The sequence below is a fragment of the Platichthys flesus genome, chromosome 20, assembly GCF_949316205.1.
Source record: "Platichthys flesus chromosome 20, fPlaFle2.1, whole genome shotgun sequence".
In the NCBI taxonomy this organism is placed as follows: domain Eukaryota; kingdom Metazoa; phylum Chordata; class Actinopteri; order Pleuronectiformes; family Pleuronectidae; genus Platichthys; species Platichthys flesus.
The window spans coordinates 12,004,694-12,018,567 of record NC_084964.1 but is presented as its reverse complement, the minus strand read 5'-3'; the positions used below and the strand labels follow the sequence as shown (position 1 = coordinate 12,018,567).

General features: G+C 46.0%; 2 protein-coding genes across 2 annotated transcripts; both read left to right on the top strand.

Moving 5' to 3' along the window:
- The first annotated feature begins 1,423 nt into the window (after window positions 1-1,423).
- On the top strand, window positions 1,424-5,310 carry LOC133931806 (uncharacterized). Its single transcript, XM_062378753.1, has 7 exons — window positions 1,424-1,896; window positions 1,985-2,312; window positions 2,650-3,451; window positions 3,546-3,755; window positions 3,857-4,254; window positions 4,412-5,087; window positions 5,243-5,310. The coding sequence occupies exons 1-7, from the start codon at window positions 1,520-1,522 to the stop codon at window positions 5,308-5,310; spliced, it is 2,859 nt and encodes a 952-aa protein (XP_062234737.1). The 5' UTR covers window positions 1,424-1,519.
- Window positions 5,311-8,774: 3,464 nt separating this feature from the next.
- Window positions 8,775-12,661, top strand: LOC133931805 (uncharacterized). The gene is made up of 7 exons (XM_062378752.1): window positions 8,775-9,247; window positions 9,336-9,663; window positions 10,001-10,802; window positions 10,897-11,106; window positions 11,208-11,605; window positions 11,763-12,438; window positions 12,594-12,661. The coding sequence occupies exons 1-7, from the start codon at window positions 8,871-8,873 to the stop codon at window positions 12,659-12,661; spliced, it is 2,859 nt and encodes a 952-aa protein (XP_062234736.1). The 5' UTR covers window positions 8,775-8,870.
- Window positions 12,662-13,874: the final 1,213 nt, after the last annotated feature.

Sequence of the window (13,874 nt, the reverse complement as noted above, 5' to 3'; positions counted from 1 at the left end):
TCTGTCACCAAAGGCAACAGCTTCGAAATCACATAAGGGAATGGCAGACTCAGAGTGGATGTCACGGCTGAGGAAGTTTGCCAACACTGGGTCCTGGCCTGCAGGGGAGGGAAACAGGCCAGCTCCCAGGCAGAAGAAGTGGTACCAGCTTTATCAAATGGTATATGTACATAAATTACCCTAATTTGCATTGTTTTATACTATCACAATGAATGTTATACATAAAAAGCAGTAACTTAAGTTGTATGCACTTAATTAAAATGTACATCTATTATTTTTAGATTGAGAAATGTCCAAGGATGGGACATTCACATCAGTCTTTGTTTGGTCATGTGAGACATTGTACATGTGGATTCCACACTCAGAAGGTAATCCTTTTCAATATAAGTAATATATATATATATATATATATGTATTTATATATACACAACACTAATGTATGTACTCATGACACAACAGCCAACCACAGCAAGTACTACCCAGGGTCCCACAGGGCAACAGGCAGTAGCAGTGGCTCCTGTCCTTCCAGGCACAGTGGAGCGACAGGCAGTAGCAGTGGCTCCCACCCTTCCAGGCACAGTGGTGCAACAGGCAGTAGCAGTGGCTCCTGTCCTTCCACGCACAGTGGAGCGACAAGCAGCAGCAGTGTCTCCCACCCTTCCAGGCACAGTGGTGCAACAGGCAGTAGCAGTGGCTCCTGTCCTCCCAGGCACTGTGGGGCAGAAACAAAGTACAGCAGGCAGTGCGGTCCCAAAGCAGCGACCCCTGTTGAATTTGTCAATGGTATTCAGAGATTAATTAAGATTCACTGAATGATTGTTTACAATATAACCCTCTCGTGACACAGCCTTTTGCTCTATTGCCTTTCAGTTTACAAAGCCTAGATTTGGTGGCTCCCATGTCACGGCTGCAAAGCCGAATCTTAGTGCTAGCAGGAGAGTAACACAGGTAAATAAGAGATCAAATTGCATCACTTTACATTGTGTTTTTAAGACAACTCACTTAGACTGAATGCTTTACAGACCCAAGCCACCAACCTCCCCACAACTTCTCCGGCCAGCATTGCTATCTTAGTAAGTATTTTAGGTATAGGTTTTCCCAAGACTATTAACAGCATTAAAAGCCATTCAAGTCTAAAATAAAATTTGAAGCCTCAATATTATTGTTTCATGTAGCGCGGCTGTTTGAACTAATAGCTTATGTTTCGATTGTGTTGTCAATGTATCTTCCTTGCTGTGTATTTACAGGCTCCAGACCCTCAGACACATGCTCAGGCTTCGGTGCCTGTCCTCAGCACCACAGCAGTGTGTGCCTCTGTGTCAGTGAGTTATTTAACATTTAATTTCATACTGTGGAGCATAAGCAGCGTCTTTCATTATAATCAAATATGTTGATCCATTTTTTTGTTATTGCACAGACCGCTGACTCCAGGACAGAGACTGAAACACAGCTGCCCCGTTTGTGGTCAGAAGGCTTGCCTCCTGTGGACCATAAATGGATTGTGAAGTCTCTGTTCAAGATGGGGCCAAGAGGAAAATTAGTGCTTAAAGAGAATCTGAAGCTCTGGCACTTTCCACCACAGCCTAGTGGCCTTTACCATCAGGCTCCGGGTCCAGACCGCTTTTTTGCCCATCCACTTCTGGTCTGGATGCCTTACAAGCTGTGGAAGGTGAAGGTGGTCTGTCCAAACCTTGCCTGTGGAGGGCACCAGCTAACAGGAGCGGGTCTGCACAAGAGGGCACGCCGAGTCCTGGACGAGGACAGGATGTACAACATGGTGACAGAGACACTAACCTGCACCAAATGTAGATCCAGCCACGTGTCCTGGAGTCAGACTGTCCTCAAACAACTGTCCAAGGCACAGCAGACACAATTCCGGGTCATCCTCACACAAAAGTGATTACCGTTAATTTACTCTCTTGCCTTTTCAAGTAGAAATGCAGTATATAAAATACAATTACTGATATATCTGTCTATGATCAAGGTTTGCATGTGACATCCGGGTGATCCGAAAACTGCGGGAGAGAGGCCTTGGTAACAGCCCAACGCAGCTTTTAAAGAAGCTGAAGGAGAACCACACAGAGGAGTGGATGAGTCGCGCATTGATGTACACCGACGAGTGTGTGGACTTCAGCGAGCGACCCGCACTGCTGCCCCTGTCGTTTCCCGAGGCTCCAGAGCCTGCTGTTGTGCCGAGCTGTAAGTGGCTCCTGTCCGTTTACTGCCAGGACATTTTGACGAGGGTGGATGACATCATGGCCAGGATTACCTCAACATATGGCACAGTCCTCAAGATGGATTCCACCAGAAAGGTAAAAGATTCTTTGTCTTTCAAATCTGCTGATTATATTAAGATTAATAAGTAATTGATTAGTCCCTCAATGGGGAAATTTAGAATGTTACAGCAGCAGAAAGACATAAAAATAAGTAGCAAGTAGTACTAGGGTGAGGGATATAAAGAAGGATATAGAAACATAGTACAGTGAATTTTGCACCGTTGAGAAGTGTTAAAGTGACAGTCCATAGTGAGGTTGCATGTAGTTTTACTAGGAGCAGAGGTGGTTGTATAGCCTTATAGATATATTATTAACGACTGCCTGTATTTCTGAATCATGTTCACAGAGGTCCTCTACATTTTTTGTGCTTCAGATCACCAAGAAGCTCGCTGGAACAGCCAAAGGGACAGCCCACTGGCTAACCTCTGTGGGTAATGAGTACGGTCAGGTTCTCATCAGTGTCATGACCGCTCAGGAGGGAGCTGGCCTGGACTTGATGGCAGCGGGATTGATGAAGAGGTACCAGCTGGCCGGTGTGGATCCCCCTGTTGCCTTATATGTGGACTGTGGCTGCTGCACCGAGGGAGGAGAGACCAAGCTGAAGGCCAGATTCAGCGGGTGGCCGGACATTATTGTAAGGCTTGATATCTGGCACTTTATGCGCAGACTTGCTCTGGGATGCACAACAGATGCTCATCAGCTGTACCCAGGATTTATGTCTCGCCTTTCAGCGAGCATATTTGAGTGGGATGCAGCTGATTTAGCTTTGTTGCGAGAAGCAAAAAGGCAGCAGCTTCGGTCCCAGGGTCTGCCCTCCCTCACTGATGGCGACATAGACAAACAACTCTCCAGGGAGGAGATGTCTCTCCACTGTCGTAGGAGGACCCGTGGTGAGGAGACCACCATTCGCCTGCTGGAGGAGCTGCTTGGGTTGCTGATGGGCAGCAGAGGTAATGACTCCAGTGGTGTTCCCCTGTTTGACCGAGAGAGGATGGAGCACATCTGGCGTGTCCAGAGAAAGCACGTCAAATGCATCCAGGACCCACCAGGTGTTGCTCTATACACCAAGACAGGGGAGCTCACAAAGGGAGGTGTGCGGTTACCTGTTTACAGATGTGCCAGGGGCTCTACATCTCTCGAGTCATTTCATCTACACCTCAACCGCTTCATACCAGGTTTGTGTCTGTCAGACATTTAAGTTTATATGCTGAATAGTCCAAGAATATTTCATCGTTTGATATTTAATATGTATTTAATGTGTACTTTTAGGGACGAGTGCCAACAGTCTGAACTTTCAGATATATCTCCTGGAAGGGCTTCACAGATGGAACCACGACCGGGGGGTTGCTGCTCTGTCCACTGGACAATCTCCTTTGCGCAGCTACTCCAGTGACCTGGTTCAGGCCCTCAACAACAATTATCAGAAGCTGTTTGGCAGGAAGGTGGTACCACAGTTCTGTCCACCCTCACGGTACACTGGTAAGCATTTGTGATTGCATTGGTAATTTACCTCAATTTTTAAACCCTTTATTAACTGTATCAACTTTTGTAAACAATCTAATTTAATTCTGTTGTTTCAGGAGAGCTCATAGGGATGCAATATCTGTTCCGGCAGACTGGTCAGGCACTGCAGGATATGCACCCTGATTCAGAGGAAGCTGCAACCCTGATAGAACAGCATGACGTGGAGGACGACATGGAGCTTGATGAGGGTTTTGCTGACATCATGGAAGATCCCACTGTGTTGAACCTTGGGGTTCCTCAGGCTTCAGCATCTCAGACTCCTGATCCCTCTGCCATTTCTTCTCCTCTTCTCTCCCTGGTTCCTGGTACATCCACCCTGGCTCCTAGTATTTCCACCCTGGCACCTGGCTCATCCTCTGAGGTCCCTGGTACATCCACCCTGGCACCTGACACATCAACCCTGGCCTCTAGTTCCTCCTCTGAAGATGATATTCATGCTGAAGATGAAGACATGGTAAGTCTAGCTGTGTTCGTTTTAGAATATGCATGTAGATATGTGCATGCTTCTTCACTATTTTTGATTACACATGTTAACATATTTTATCATTAAACAAAAAAAGTTTTGTGAGTGAAAGTTTTACACCCTATAAACTGTTGAATCTTTTTTACAGGCTGTTGATGACCAAAATCTCCCCGGATACCAGCATGTGGACAGACTTGCTGAGTATTTGGTGGCGCTTCGGGATCAGACGTCTCTTTGTCTTAGCAACCAACAGGCGAGTAGGATAGTGTCACTGTGGGACAATCTGAATCAAGGTGACAAGCAGCGGGTGGTTTATGCAGCACGACATCAGGAGAGACTTTTGAGTGGACGCTTCAGAACTCCAAAGACGCCCTCAAAAACCCCTGGTGTGGAGAGTACCACCCGCTGCATGTTGGGTGCGAGTAGCACACCTGCCCAGTGGCCTGACTGCTGCCGGTTGGTGGAAACCATGTTCATCAGACTCTGCAATATACACCAAAGCCCGGCAAAAAAGGGTAAGAGGGCTACTTCTCGGTGGTCCTTAATTTTGAGGGATTACCGCAAGATAAGGCAGCTTGTTGTCGGCAACTGCCGGGTGATGCAGGGTTCTGAAATTCAGCTGGTGGAGGTGAATCAGAGCACGCTCATCCAGTGGCATAATCACCGGCAGAAGAAACAGGAGCTCTCTGTGCTGCTCCAAGGCACTGCATTGCCTCCAGCCCTGGCAGAATCCGATGAGCCTCTTCAGGAGGCAAGATTGCTCCCTGCTGCACCCACGCCTGCCCGGAATGAACATCAATACCGGCTGCCTCAGAGTACAGCAGGTCAGGCCAAACAGAGGCAGACGGGATCTGGTCAGCTCCCTGTCAACATAAGGCCAAAGGGACCAGTGAAGAGACAGTTATATGCAACCCCACCAGCCCCAGCACCAGGACCCATCATTACACCTCACATCTTAACACCATCCGGACTGGTTCAGGTTGTCTTTCCTGTGCCAGTAGGCAGCTATCCTCAAACCAGTGCGCCTACCAGCACAGTGGAAGCTGACCCCGCCCCTAAAAGGCCATATAGGCGAACAGTGGCCAGCAACACTTGCAAAAAGTGTGGCCAGTTCCGCACTTCTGTCACTGGACACAGCCAGTACCATGGAAAGGTGTATTGCCCTCAGTTTGAAGCCTTAACAAAAGACCAGTGGTTGGAGGAAATGAGGAAAAAGATGTAAATAGTTCATATTTGTAAATAATAGTTTTATTGTAAATAGTTTTTTTAAATGTTTGTATTTAATTCTGGGTACTACTGCGATAGTCAATTCCATATGCCCTGTTTTTTATCTGTCTGTTTAAATTCAATGTTTCTATAATTCTTATTTCTATGAACACATAAAACTGGTTTACAGCAATATATGAGTGGGTGTTTTTAATGACAGTTAGCAGCACATCAACAACAACAACAACCTCCATAAGAATAATTATGGTGATTCTTATAATGATGAAGCACATTCAATAAGAGAAACATGGTTTGTGAAGTTAATATGGGAGGTGGTCTCTGATGTACAGTAGAAGAAATGTCCTGATGAGGGACCGGAATGGAAAGATCCTCCACTCCTGTCGTTTGATGAGTCCTGTGGAGTGGGAGGTAGTGCAGGTAGGTGTTATTACACAATGAACTAGTCTCATAACAATATAATGTGTAGAAAAATAGGAGGAAATTCGTAATCATATGAGGAATGAACACGCACCTTCGCAATCCCGGAGTCTAGGGTTCGAGTCCCACTCGTGCAATGACCAAAAACATCAAAAGTGTTATATTTGTGTCTAGTCAGCTAGAAATACATTTATCTAATAGAAATTGATATAAAACTTCACATCGCTCCTTTCCTTTTCCTTCTTTCCCTTTTTCCTCCCTTTTCTCCTCTTTTCTCTTCTTCCCCTTCCTTCCCCCTTTCTTCCCCTTCCTTCCCCTTTCTTCCCCTTCTTTGACGGACTATTGTTCCCCAGCTTTAATCCCAGCAGCCGTCGGATCGTCCGGGGAAATGTTTGAAATGTTGAGGAAGATCTGACCTGACAGCCAATCAGGTTCGCGTCCTCAACATTCAGCGGCCAATCGCTGGGGCGAATTGTTCCCTTCGCTCGAACATTTCAAACATTTGACCAATCACAAGGCTTAAATGTTGAAATGTTTGAGACAGCTGATGTGGGCGGGGATGCCTCCGGGAGGGGGCAAGCTGGGGGGCGGTCCCAGAGGACGAGCTGACCTGGGAGGACCCGCGCCGCCGGAGTTTACGCTACGCTAGCTTGAGAACGGTCCGACGCTAAAGCTAAGTCTTTCATTCGAAACTACTAAGTTACACTTCAAAATGGTAAGAATTTACACATTGAATAGAGTTGCATGATTTGCCCTTAAGTAAAGCAGTTCTTCCTCCTGTCTTGTTAAGTTGTCATATCCATGTATTTAGCTAAATGCATTAAAATAAACTCTGTTATCTGACGGCGATTTCGTCGGTTGTCATGGACGGACATTTGTTAATGTTATTTATTTAAGTTGGCTCTAGGGTTAACGTAGTAACATAGAAATAATTTCCCCTGTTGTCATGTTGTCATGATCATTGACTTTGTTTTCGTTTTCCACGTTATAAACTGGCTTTCTTTTTCTTGTGTCGACCGAGGGGTGGGGGTGGGGTGCTTAAGCTGGGGTTGGGGGAGTTACAGAATGAATACAGTTTACTCTCAGCACTTACACATTTAATACAGGGGTATGACATAACTATACATATAAGAGTAATTCCTCCTGTCACCTAATGTCGTCATATACGTGTATTTAGTTTTCTTACAAACACTTTCACCATTATTTATCTTTTTATCTGCTGCCATTGTTTGCTATTGTAATAGGATATATATATACATGTATATGTCATGTTCTCATAAACATGTCTTTAGCTACCTTCTATAACATGCTTTAGTTTTCATCTGTCATAATACCCTTATGCCACAACTGAGTTTTTCATAGGATTATTACAATATTACAAGACTGATGGTCTGGCTTTTTCATGTACCTACAATTTAAAATCTACTTTAAAAGTTCATGCATTTCTGTCACCAAAGGCAACAGCTTCGAAATCACATAAGGGAATGGCAGACTCAGAGTGGATGTCACGGCTGAGGAAGTTTGCCAACACTGGGTCCTGGCCTGCAGGGGAGGGAAACAGGCCAGCTCCCAGGCAGAAGAAGTGGTACCAGCTTTATCAAATGGTATATGTACATAAATTACCCTAATTTGCATTGTTTTATACTATCACAATGAATGTTATACATAAAAAGCAGTAACTTAAGTTGTATGCACTTAATTAAAATGTACATCTATTATTTTTAGATTGAGAAATGTCCAAGGATGGGACATTCACATCAGTCTTTGTTTGGTCATGTGAGACATTGTACATGTGGATTCCACACTCAGAAGGTAATCCTTTTCAATATAAGTAATATATATATATATATATATATGTATTTATATATACACAACACTAATGTATGTACTCATGACACAACAGCCAACCACAGCAAGTACTACCCAGGGTCCCACAGGGCAACAGGCAGTAGCAGTGGCTCCTGTCCTTCCAGGCACAGTGGAGCGACAGGCAGTAGCAGTGGCTCCCACCCTTCCAGGCACAGTGGTGCAACAGGCAGTAGCAGTGGCTCCTGTCCTTCCACGCACAGTGGAGCGACAAGCAGCAGCAGTGTCTCCCACCCTTCCAGGCACAGTGGTGCAACAGGCAGTAGCAGTGGCTCCTGTCCTCCCAGGCACTGTGGGGCAGAAACAAAGTACAGCAGGCAGTGCGGTCCCAAAGCAGCGACCCCTGTTGAATTTGTCAATGGTATTCAGAGATTAATTAAGATTCACTGAATGATTGTTTACAATATAACCCTCTCGTGACACAGCCTTTTGCTCTATTGCCTTTCAGTTTACAAAGCCTAGATTTGGTGGCTCCCATGTCACGGCTGCAAAGCCGAATCTTAGTGCTAGCAGGAGAGTAACACAGGTAAATAAGAGATCAAATTGCATCACTTTACATTGTGTTTTTAAGACAACTCACTTAGACTGAATGCTTTACAGACCCAAGCCACCAACCTCCCCACAACTTCTCCGGCCAGCATTGCTATCTTAGTAAGTATTTTAGGTATAGGTTTTCCCAAGACTATTAACAGCATTAAAAGCCATTCAAGTCTAAAATAAAATTTGAAGCCTCAATATTATTGTTTCATGTAGCGCGGCTGTTTGAACTAATAGCTTATGTTTCGATTGTGTTGTCAATGTATCTTCCTTGCTGTGTATTTACAGGCTCCAGACCCTCAGACACATGCTCAGGCTTCGGTGCCTGTCCTCAGCACCACAGCAGTGTGTGCCTCTGTGTCAGTGAGTTATTTAACATTTAATTTCATACTGTGGAGCATAAGCAGCGTCTTTCATTATAATCAAATATGTTGATCCATTTTTTTGTTATTGCACAGACCGCTGACTCCAGGACAGAGACTGAAACACAGCTGCCCCGTTTGTGGTCAGAAGGCTTGCCTCCTGTGGACCATAAATGGATTGTGAAGTCTCTGTTCAAGATGGGGCCAAGAGGAAAATTAGTGCTTAAAGAGAATCTGAAGCTCTGGCACTTTCCACCACAGCCTAGTGGCCTTTACCATCAGGCTCCGGGTCCAGACCGCTTTTTTGCCCATCCACTTCTGGTCTGGATGCCTTACAAGCTGTGGAAGGTGAAGGTGGTCTGTCCAAACCTTGCCTGTGGAGGGCACCAGCTAACAGGAGCGGGTCTGCACAAGAGGGCACGCCGAGTCCTGGACGAGGACAGGATGTACAACATGGTGACAGAGACACTAACCTGCACCAAATGTAGATCCAGCCACGTGTCCTGGAGTCAGACTGTCCTCAAACAACTGTCCAAGGCACAGCAGACACAATTCCGGGTCATCCTCACACAAAAGTGATTACCGTTAATTTACTCTCTTGCCTTTTCAAGTAGAAATGCAGTATATAAAATACAATTACTGATATATCTGTCTATGATCAAGGTTTGCATGTGACATCCGGGTGATCCGAAAACTGCGGGAGAGAGGCCTTGGTAACAGCCCAACGCAGCTTTTAAAGAAGCTGAAGGAGAACCACACAGAGGAGTGGATGAGTCGCGCATTGATGTACACCGACGAGTGTGTGGACTTCAGCGAGCGACCCGCACTGCTGCCCCTGTCGTTTCCCGAGGCTCCAGAGCCTGCTGTTGTGCCGAGCTGTAAGTGGCTCCTGTCCGTTTACTGCCAGGACATTTTGACGAGGGTGGATGACATCATGGCCAGGATTACCTCAACATATGGCACAGTCCTCAAGATGGATTCCACCAGAAAGGTAAAAGATTCTTTGTCTTTCAAATCTGCTGATTATATTAAGATTAATAAGTAATTGATTAGTCCCTCAATGGGGAAATTTAGAATGTTACAGCAGCAGAAAGACATAAAAATAAGTAGCAAGTAGTACTAGGGTGAGGGATATAAAGAAGGATATAGAAACATAGTACAGTGAATTTTGCACCGTTGAGAAGTGTTAAAGTGACAGTCCATAGTGAGGTTGCATGTAGTTTTACTAGGAGCAGAGGTGGTTGTATAGCCTTATAGATATATTATTAACGACTGCCTGTATTTCTGAATCATGTTCACAGAGGTCCTCTACATTTTTTGTGCTTCAGATCACCAAGAAGCTCGCTGGAACAGCCAAAGGGACAGCCCACTGGCTAACCTCTGTGGGTAATGAGTACGGTCAGGTTCTCATCAGTGTCATGACCGCTCAGGAGGGAGCTGGCCTGGACTTGATGGCAGCGGGATTGATGAAGAGGTACCAGCTGGCCGGTGTGGATCCCCCTGTTGCCTTATATGTGGACTGTGGCTGCTGCACCGAGGGAGGAGAGACCAAGCTGAAGGCCAGATTCAGCGGGTGGCCGGACATTATTGTAAGGCTTGATATCTGGCACTTTATGCGCAGACTTGCTCTGGGATGCACAACAGATGCTCATCAGCTGTACCCAGGATTTATGTCTCGCCTTTCAGCGAGCATATTTGAGTGGGATGCAGCTGATTTAGCTTTGTTGCGAGAAGCAAAAAGGCAGCAGCTTCGGTCCCAGGGTCTGCCCTCCCTCACTGATGGCGACATAGACAAACAACTCTCCAGGGAGGAGATGTCTCTCCACTGTCGTAGGAGGACCCGTGGTGAGGAGACCACCATTCGCCTGCTGGAGGAGCTGCTTGGGTTGCTGATGGGCAGCAGAGGTAATGACTCCAGTGGTGTTCCCCTGTTTGACCGAGAGAGGATGGAGCACATCTGGCGTGTCCAGAGAAAGCACGTCAAATGCATCCAGGACCCACCAGGTGTTGCTCTATACACCAAGACAGGGGAGCTCACAAAGGGAGGTGTGCGGTTACCTGTTTACAGATGTGCCAGGGGCTCTACATCTCTCGAGTCATTTCATCTACACCTCAACCGCTTCATACCAGGTTTGTGTCTGTCAGACATTTAAGTTTATATGCTGAATAGTCCAAGAATATTTCATCGTTTGATATTTAATATGTATTTAATGTGTACTTTTAGGGACGAGTGCCAACAGTCTGAACTTTCAGATATATCTCCTGGAAGGGCTTCACAGATGGAACCACGACCGGGGGGTTGCTGCTCTGTCCACTGGACAATCTCCTTTGCGCAGCTACTCCAGTGACCTGGTTCAGGCCCTCAACAACAATTATCAGAAGCTGTTTGGCAGGAAGGTGGTACCACAGTTCTGTCCACCCTCACGGTACACTGGTAAGCATTTGTGATTGCATTGGTAATTTACCTCAATTTTTAAACCCTTTATTAACTGTATCAACTTTTGTAAACAATCTAATTTAATTCTGTTGTTTCAGGAGAGCTCATAGGGATGCAATATCTGTTCCGGCAGACTGGTCAGGCACTGCAGGATATGCACCCTGATTCAGAGGAAGCTGCAACCCTGATAGAACAGCATGACGTGGAGGACGACATGGAGCTTGATGAGGGTTTTGCTGACATCATGGAAGATCCCACTGTGTTGAACCTTGGGGTTCCTCAGGCTTCAGCATCTCAGACTCCTGATCCCTCTGCCATTTCTTCTCCTCTTCTCTCCCTGGTTCCTGGTACATCCACCCTGGCTCCTAGTATTTCCACCCTGGCACCTGGCTCATCCTCTGAGGTCCCTGGTACATCCACCCTGGCACCTGACACATCAACCCTGGCCTCTAGTTCCTCCTCTGAAGATGATATTCATGCTGAAGATGAAGACATGGTAAGTCTAGCTGTGTTCGTTTTAGAATATGCATGTAGATATGTGCATGCTTCTTCACTATTTTTGATTACACATGTTAACATATTTTATCATTAAACAAAAAAAGTTTTGTGAGTGAAAGTTTTACACCCTATAAACTGTTGAATCTTTTTTACAGGCTGTTGATGACCAAAATCTCCCCGGATACCAGCATGTGGACAGACTTGCTGAGTATTTGGTGGCGCTTCGGGATCAGACGTCTCTTTGTCTTAGCAACCAACAGGCGAGTAGGATAGTGTCACTGTGGGACAATCTGAATCAAGGTGACAAGCAGCGGGTGGTTTATGCAGCACGACATCAGGAGAGACTTTTGAGTGGACGCTTCAGAACTCCAAAGACGCCCTCAAAAACCCCTGGTGTGGAGAGTACCACCCGCTGCATGTTGGGTGCGAGTAGCACACCTGCCCAGTGGCCTGACTGCTGCCGGTTGGTGGAAACCATGTTCATCAGACTCTGCAATATACACCAAAGCCCGGCAAAAAAGGGTAAGAGGGCTACTTCTCGGTGGTCCTTAATTTTGAGGGATTACCGCAAGATAAGGCAGCTTGTTGTCGGCAACTGCCGGGTGATGCAGGGTTCTGAAATTCAGCTGGTGGAGGTGAATCAGAGCACGCTCATCCAGTGGCATAATCACCGGCAGAAGAAACAGGAGCTCTCTGTGCTGCTCCAAGGCACTGCATTGCCTCCAGCCCTGGCAGAATCCGATGAGCCTCTTCAGGAGGCAAGATTGCTCCCTGCTGCACCCACGCCTGCCCGGAATGAACATCAATACCGGCTGCCTCAGAGTACAGCAGGTCAGGCCAAACAGAGGCAGACGGGATCTGGTCAGCTCCCTGTCAACATAAGGCCAAAGGGACCAGTGAAGAGACAGTTATATGCAACCCCACCAGCCCCAGCACCAGGACCCATCATTACACCTCACATCTTAACACCATCCGGACTGGTTCAGGTTGTCTTTCCTGTGCCAGTAGGCAGCTATCCTCAAACCAGTGCGCCTACCAGCACAGTGGAAGCTGACCCCGCCCCTAAAAGGCCATATAGGCGAACAGTGGCCAGCAACACTTGCAAAAAGTGTGGCCAGTTCCGCACTTCTGTCACTGGACACAGCCAGTACCATGGAAAGGTGTATTGCCCTCAGTTTGAAGCCTTAACAAAAGACCAGTGGTTGGAGGAAATGAGGAAAAAGATGTAAATAGTTCATATTTGTAAATAATAGTTTTATTGTAAATAGTTTTTTTAAATGTTTGTATTTAATTCTGGGTACTACTGCGATAGTCAATTCCATATGCCCTGTTTTTTATCTGTCTGTTTAAATTCAATGTTTCTATAATTCTTATTTCTATGAACACATAAAACTGGTTTACAGCAATATATGAGTGGGTGTTTTTAATGACAGTTAGCAGCACATCAACAACAACAACAACCTCCATAAGAATAATTATGGTGATTCTTATAATGATGAAGCACATTCAATAAGAGAAACATGGTTTGTGAAGTTAATATGGGAGGTGGTCTCTGATGTACAGTAGAAGAAATGTCCTGATGAGGGACCGGAATGGAAAGATCCTCCACTCCTGTCGTTTGATGAGTCCTGTGGAGTGGGAGGTAGTGCAGGTAGGTGTTATTACACAATGAACTAGTCTCATAACAATATAATGTGTAGAAAAATAGGAGGAAATTCGTAATCATATGAGGAATGAACACGCACCTTCGCAATCCCGGAGTCTAGGGTTCGAGTCCCACTCGTGCAATGACCAAAAACATCAAAAGTGTTATATTTGTGTCTAGTCAGCTAGAAATACATTTATCTAATAGAAATTGATATAAAACTTCACATCGCTCCTTTCCTTTTCCTTCTTTCCCTTTTTCCTCCCTTTTCTCCTCTTTTCTCTTCTTCCCCTTCCTTCCCCCTTTCTTCCCCTTCCTTCCCCTTTCTTCCCCTTCTTTGACGGACTATTGTTCCCCAGCTTTAATCCCAGCAGCCGTCGGATCGTCCGGGGAAATGTTTGAAATGTTGAGGAAGATCTGACCTGACAGCCAATCAGGTTCGCGTCCTCAACATTCAGCGGCCAATCGCTGGGGCGAATTGTTCCCTTCGCTCGAACATTTCAAACATTTGACCAATCACAAGGCTTAAATGTTGAAATGTTTGAGACAGCTGATGTGGGCGGGGATGCCTCCGGGAGGGGGCAAGCTGGGGGGCGGTCCCAGAGGACGAGCTGACCTGGGA